A 7,554-nucleotide genomic window follows, 5' to 3' on the forward strand; every position below is an offset into this window, starting at 1 on the left:
TTGCGTGAACTACTTTGGTATCTTTCAGTGGTAAGTCCTTGAATTACAATTCAAAAACTCTTCTGTCATTAAAAATAGCTGGCTTTAAATGACAGTGCCTGTATTACAAGTATTCAGAAGAGACATGACTTCTGCAGCTGATGTTGGTCTAGATCCCCATTGTGGGTCCCTTCTCCCCTACTCTGGTGGTAGCTCTATACTGAACACATGCTGTTCATAACTATTATGACTGGGATGTAGCTGTTGCAGAGCTTCAACCAGTTTCCGCTCCTGCAGCAAAGTAGTCGTGGGGCTAGCTACTACTGAGCTGCTGTCTGGATTAACCTTGCTGTATTGTGATTCTGATGTATATTGCTTCTGTGTACGGGTATTATTTCCATTTTCTCACATAGGGATTACTTGCCTGACAACATATGTGGTGAATCCTGATTGTGGCAGATATTTGTTCTTAAACTTTTAAAGAGCACTTATAAAGATAGGTTATTGGTGGTCTCAAAGAAGAGCACTGTCCCCTCTAGGACACACCTTCTAAGCCAAAAGGAGAAAGTACATAGTCCAAGAATCGTATCAAGGCCTGTACTCCACTCAAATAAGCTACTGTGTGGGTAGCAGTTTAAATAACTAGAGACAGTTGAATACCCATTTGGATTTTCATTCCAAAACTTTTATAGGTTCAGTAGCACTACTGGCATCACTGTGAAGAGTATTCATCTGGTATTCCTTGAAAATTCTTGTGATTAGATTTTAGACTAACCTATTTAGAAAGGGGAGTTTTAGATCCACAGTAGTCTCACCAAGGCTCTTGAGTCACAATAATTTGATACTTTGCACACAGTAAATGCATGATAACTCTACCGTGTCCCTCTTCCCCGTTGCCCCTTGACTTGGATGTGTTGGGGGCGAGAGCATATAGATTATTTCACAGTTAATCATAGTTCACAATCTTTAGAAGTCTCAGAGCAAATATTAACCTTGAAGAATTCTGGTTTTGTAGCTCATTTACATCACCCAAAGAATTGTACTTTGCTAGATTCAAGTTGCGTTATTTAGGCAGCTCTGTAGAAAGGTGACCACAGTCAGACTGAGTTGTTAAAATTGTTCTTTAAAATTGCTCTCCCCTCAAGCAGATTGTAGAAAGCTTCCAAAAAGTTTGTATGTAAACAAGGTAGTTCATGCCATAAGGACCAGAGTAGTAACACTATCGAGGTTGATGCTTAACTATTTAACAAACAAAAAAAAAAAACTTCTCCCATTGTTTTGAGCAATGAATTACAGCAGTGTAACTGAAATGTGCTTTAGAGTTCTTGTAGCTTTTAAAATTATTTTTATTGTGAATTTTATCAACTATTTTTACTTTAAAGATAACCTATAAAAAGCCAAATAAACTGTACTTTAATCAGTGACACAGACAGCTCCCCACTGAGCTTTGCCAAGTTCTACTAATTCCTGGGTCTGGATGTCAGGAAATAATGTTCCCTCTGTCTCACACACGTGTGCATACACAGAGCATAAAAGGCTTAATAGTTTCTTTCTCAGTTACAGCCCTTATCTTCCCAGAGCACTTTTTTCTGCTCATCTTACAGGCAAAAGTCATTAGAACAGTAGTGCACCACCTTTGCAGAGCAAAGAGGAAGTGTAATTTGTTAGTCACACAGACTGCCCCTGCTTTTCAAAGGCAAACTAGATGCCTGGTATTTCTGTAGGCATGAAGTGACTGGGAACAACTTATTCTGTCCTTCCACTTGCCCGTTTGGCTTCCAGGAGACACTAAGCCTCAGTTCTTTTGTAACAGCTTTGATTATCTTCTTGTACTCTTTTGGATAGCTTCATGGTTTTAAAAGTTTGTTATAAACTAAAACAGCTGTGGAAAAAGAGGATTTTTTTTTTCTAAAATAATAGCTGTCCATGGCATACTCTGAAGGTACATATTCTTAGACATAGAGTTGCTTCATTTAGTATTGATACTTCTCTAACTACAGTTTCTTTTTGTTTTTCAGATCTTTTAGCATCTTTTCCTAGCTGCTGATGTGTGCAGGGGCAAAATGCCTCAAGGAGTGGCCTGGTTTGAAGTCTGTACAAAAGCTTAGCTTTAATGTGCCAAATCTAACTGTAAAATTGCTACTGTCGTCAGACCTCTTACCATCTACCTCTCCAAATGAACTGTATGCTCGTTACAATACTTCTGTTTCATAAGGGAATCAGTTTTATATGCCAAGCAAAAAATAAAGTGTCTTGACTTAGTCTGGCCTTGAAATTACTGTAACAAGTTGATTAACTACCCATCAGTGTTTATTTCAAAGAATATCAACTGCTTTGGGTATATACCTCTTCTAAATACAATGTTTACAGAAGAGATACCTGTAGGAATCAAGCATATTGTTTTTTAACTTCAGCAACATGGCTATTTTATGCAAGATGTTAATGAAATAAAATACCACGGACTTCCTGGATTGCATACAGACTTCTCAATGTTCTCTAGATAGGCAACACTATCACCGTATTGTCAGGGAACAGCATACTGTAAGTTAGAAAGAGGTTTAAAATATTTATCTCTTACCTGGTTACTGGAAAACATCTGAGTTTATCTGCTTAACACAAAAAAAGCTTTTAAAAATAATTTTTTTTAGAAAAAAAAGACTTTATTTCGAGAATATCTTTAATCAAAGTATTTACTGTCTTTGATGGTGGAAAGTGTAATTTATGTCTACAGGACAGCTGCAGTCATGGCAAATCTTCAGTGACCGCTAAATTACAGGCTACTCTGACATTGCCATAGTTTTTCCCGCCAAACTGGAAAGAGTCACTGTCTTTGTCATGTTGTATTTAGCTGCAGACATAGAAAGAAAGATGTGTCTTACTCCATCTGCTCCTGTAGAAAGTTTTAATGTTTGCAGTTTTGTCTTCTGCAGACAGATACTGTTCAGTATCATCACTACTTAGGAGTCTGAGATGATCCATAATTCAAAGCAGTTGTATTTCTGGTCACCAGCAACTGGCAGATAGCTGTCCCTTATAAGTGAAATTTTCTTCTACTTGTGTCCATTTCTCGGCGCTGAAATTTAAAAGAGAAGTTATTAACCAGCAAATTAATGCAACAGGATACAAACAAGGATGACCAAAGGATGACCACTCCAGTTTGTAGTGGCGTAGGCAGTGAGGATGTGTCACAGTTACAGTGTAGTTGAGTCTTTATACAAGGGAGAAGAACTAGAGATTAGTGACTTAGTACTAAAGAACATGTAGCAATTCTCTGTCTACTGACAGCAGACAGTGTCTTTAAAACAAACAAGAGATCCGTTACATGAGCTACACCAGGAGTATTAGAATTTTCCTTCCAGAATAGCTTGGGTACTAACGTCTAAGTTTTGCCAATCAACTGCAATTCCATCGTAAAAATTACTGGAAAAGTAATTTATCATTGCCTAGAGTAATACTTCCATTTCACTTGAAGATGTGCAGAGGTCAGTGTTACTTTCCATTCACTATTAGAAAGTGACATTTATGTAAATAGCTTAATCATTTTTACATTATAATTCTTACAGTCACCTTGCACAAAGGATAGCTCTAGTCAAGTTTACTAGGCTTCCAATAGCAGCTTATACCAGGGGAGCATTTTTCACATCTGCTTTTATCTGTATATGCTAAAGAAATTACATTCTGCAAATAAGTAGTCATGGTATACTGATATTTGTCATCCTTGCCATTTTTATGCTTGACTTGCAATATAGCAGAATGCTTCTACTTTGCATATTTCTCAAAATATACCTTTAGCTATTTCAGTTAAATGCTTCCATATTGACAACTGTATTTATACCACTTTTCTAGGCTAAGATTTGTGGTTACATTTCATGCCAGATTTAGTCTCCCTTCCCAGGCAGGACTACTGTCATTACTTAGACATACCTTATGAATCCATTCATACTCTCCAAATTTGGAATCAAAGGTTCCTTTTTGAAGAGACCTCAGCTTTAGTGTAAAACGTGGCCCAAGTTCTTGAATTCCCACTTTCTTTTCACTCTTAAAGATATACCTTTGGGAGGAAATAATAATAAAAATTAGGAGGTAAGTTACAAGAACATTCTCTCATTTATGAGTTTTGTGGAAAATGTCACCTGTGGAATCTGAAAAAGATGTAGTCTCGCTGGTTGTGAAATGTAGCTACTTGTCTTCCAATGAACTGAGGATCATGTGGGAAGAGGGAAGCAAACATGCGACCAATAGAATGTCCAAGCCGTGTTGTAAAATTATTCAGGATTACTTCAGGTACATGTTCTGTGGGCTCCTTCCCTTTTCGCTGAAATGAAAGTAATAGATAAGAATGCAAAGGACAGATGGAATGCAAAAGGATTTTAATACATTCTCAAAGAAGAGTTTGAAATAAAATAGGGGGAATACAGCCAGGGCCAGCTTCTTCTAACAGGGCTGATAACATGCCCTAATCATTTTTTCAAACACAACCTAAGTGCGTATACAGGTAAAGGAGTAGCTGGTAATGTAAGGATCTTTGGTTCAACAATATAAATTGAATAAAAAAGCACAAATAATTTTACATTTCCTCTCTCCTGCACCAATTTCCAATCCTGGCAGCACCTGTTATAGCAAACAATACAGGCCACCTATCACAGGAGTCTTCTCTCCCTGTACTAAGACCAACTAAGAGTATATGGGATTAAGAGTAAATGGGATTCTTCTTATTTCAAAAAAGAAAAAAATTACTGTGAATTCTTTAGGGCTAAGTAAGCAATACTTACTACAGAATAGGTGACAGGGCTGTAAGAATAAGTAAAATTAGGTTTTATTCAAGACTAGGAACATCTATTGAAATCTGTTAAACTGCTGATTTTTAGATGCCCTATATTGTGTGTATACTATACATGGGGTATTCTCCATTTACCTAGGTTATCAGCTGCTATTTATTGTCATGACTATTTTGCAGACAGTTAAAGAAATTCAGCAAATAACTATGAAAATGGAAATATGCTGCTTCATGGAAGTAGAATATACTAGTCCTTGGTGTCCTGCTAGCTTGTGAAAAAACACCTTTACAAGATCAGCTGAATCAATCATACAAAGTGCAACCAGTTTTGACAGTTCAAGCAGACTGAACGTATTTATCATTAAACAACAGACTACCCAGTTCTTTAAATTTTCTGAGTCTCACCTTTATTTCTTTACGCAAACGAACACTACTCATTCTAAAATGAGCAGTTGGACCATCAGGTAGGTGACTTAAAACAAGACCATCTGTTCACAGAGTTAAAAAAAAAGGCTGGTAATATTGAACATGTAATTTACAGAGGAACATTTTCTGCAAAATGCAATGTTACATTAGAATATTATATCCATCATCTACGACCAATGTATGAGGTTTCATCATATTTTCAAACATATCCATAAACTAGTTAGTGTTCTGAAGTATGCCCATTAAATTTTGCTTCAATAGCTAACCAGAGTTATCTTCTATTGCTTTCTCGCTTACTAATTAGTAATATTTTATCTAGTCAGAAAAACTTGCTAATTAATCAAACTGTTAAATTTACTGAACTAACAACGTTCATCCATGCATTAAAACTAAAAAAAAACCCCAAAACCACCAAACCACCACCCATACCCTTGTTTAATATTTCCAAGCTCCATTAGCCGTCAGATATTTAAGTTGGCACAATGATTTTTAACTCTCTAGTTACACTGTAAGCTGCACAGATCCAGAATAAAGTATATCTCTGATGCACACTACAGAATTGTTTTCTTTACCTAATATGCCCAGAGCTAGTATGTCTATTTTAATAAATACACAAAAGGATACTTGGTATTTTGCGATCTTCATTAATGACGATTAAATCTGTGAAGTCCCTTGCAATACACTGCGGAATAATTCTTTTCAAAGCCAGTCCTCTTCGATAGTAGACATGTGAGTTAGGTATAACAGTAGACAGCTGCTCACAGAATCTCACTGTTCTCTGCAAAACAGGTGAGTTAAATTCCAACGTGGTAAATACAGTGCCAAATTCAAATATTAGGGGAATGGAGGGTTGCTCGTTCCAACTGCCCTCCCTGATGATGTATTTCTTCCAGTATATCTATAAACATTTGAAGACAGGCTATTAAATTACTTCATTCAGTCAGTGAGAAAAAAAAATATTTGCAGTAAAGACTGCAGCACACCAGGGACTTTTAAAAGATGTTTTTTCTTCCCTCAATCATAGAAAAACAGGAAAATTCCAAAAAGCATATGCTCCAAACTCATTACGAACAAAAAGTTCGTAACATTTCAAAATACAATATAACTATTACTTCAGGTACTAATGTCTGAATTTCTAGATAAACTGTTTGAGGTGTACTTTTTCCTATTTTTAAAACCACTTGTTTTGTGGTTTGCACAAATATCAGTAATCTCCCCAATTAGGTAATGCAAATCATTTGCATATAAGAACATATACATGAGGCTGGGTTTTTTTATGAAGGAAACAGTGCTACAGAAACTAATAGATTACATACATATACAAAGTTATTGAGTGTCACTAACTAAAACAGCAGAAAAAAATCCCTGTGAAAGCTATTCTTTTCAGCGTTAATTTACCAATCGCAGTATGAAAACCTTGGTGTCTTATAACCAGTTGATTGCTCAGAACTCTCCCAAATAAAACATACATACCCCACGAGGTCTGTCTGATGTTGTAATAAGAATCTTGGGAACTGTCTGTCTGTTGAAGTATGGTGCAAATTCATCAGTTGCTTCATCAAAAGCAACCTGGAAGAACAGAAGACTTGTTAATCCACCATAATTGAAGAACAATTGTTCAATCTGATCTAAATTCTGATAAAATTGAATTCAGTAGGAAAAATTTCTGTTCACAAGATCTATAATCAATCATCACAAAGCATGTGGTTTTTACATCTTTAAGAATCTAGTGTGATCAACATCACTGGCAGGTTTTACTATCAGTAACAGTAATGCAAAAGGCAATTATCTGATGTAGATAATGAAAGAATGATACCACCTCTTAGTGAACCAGTCACATAGAAAAAGTAATTAATCAACACCTTAATAGGAGAGTGGTGAATGCTAAGTTTCCTCAATCCATTTTATGTCCCTTCTTGGAAATAAAAAAAACGGTCAACTTAATAGTACATGCAGAAATTAAGCAGTTACCTCTTCATCATTGGGATCTACAGTTGTTTCGTCGTACACTCTCTGATTTTCAATAGTCTTTGGTATGGCTTTTGGAGGTGCCTAAAATAAATATGTTTCTTAACATAACACATTCATGCAATTTTTAAGTATATTGCAAAAAACACATTCATACTACCATGATATTGTGTATATTTCTGCACAGAATTAGAAGCATTCTTTTTTAAAAGCTGGCATAAAAAGTTACAACATCACCTTGATCAAAAATATGCATGGGTACTGGGACACCAGAGCGTATTACGTGGAGGAGACGCATCTCTGGAACAGGGACACTGCTTCATTTCAGTCTAATTAAGAAATGGGGTTCCAAAGCAAAAAAAAAAAAAAAAAAAAAAAAAAAAAAAAAAAAGAAAGGAGGGGGG

The 7,554-nt window shown here is 36.0% G+C and overlaps 1 protein-coding gene across 1 annotated transcript; it reads right to left on the minus strand.

Annotated features, from left to right (window-relative positions):
- Positions 1-2,895: 2,895 nt before the first annotated feature.
- Positions 2,896-7,234, minus strand: RPF1 (ribosome production factor 1 homolog (S. cerevisiae); the record flags this gene model as incomplete). The annotated part of the gene is made up of 7 exons (XM_010079818.1): positions 2,896-3,052; positions 3,904-4,030; positions 4,113-4,294; positions 5,162-5,244; positions 5,807-5,960; positions 6,656-6,751; positions 7,154-7,234. Coding segments are annotated over 7 exons (765 nt in total), but the record flags the coding sequence as incomplete, so codon positions are not given.
- Between the last annotated feature and the right edge of the window lie 320 nt (positions 7,235-7,554).

The sequence above is a fragment of the Pterocles gutturalis genome, unplaced genomic scaffold (genome assembly GCF_000699245.1).
Source record: "Pterocles gutturalis isolate BGI_N339 unplaced genomic scaffold, ASM69924v1 scaffold26794, whole genome shotgun sequence".
NCBI lineage: Eukaryota > Metazoa > Chordata > Aves > Pterocliformes > Pteroclidae > Pterocles > Pterocles gutturalis.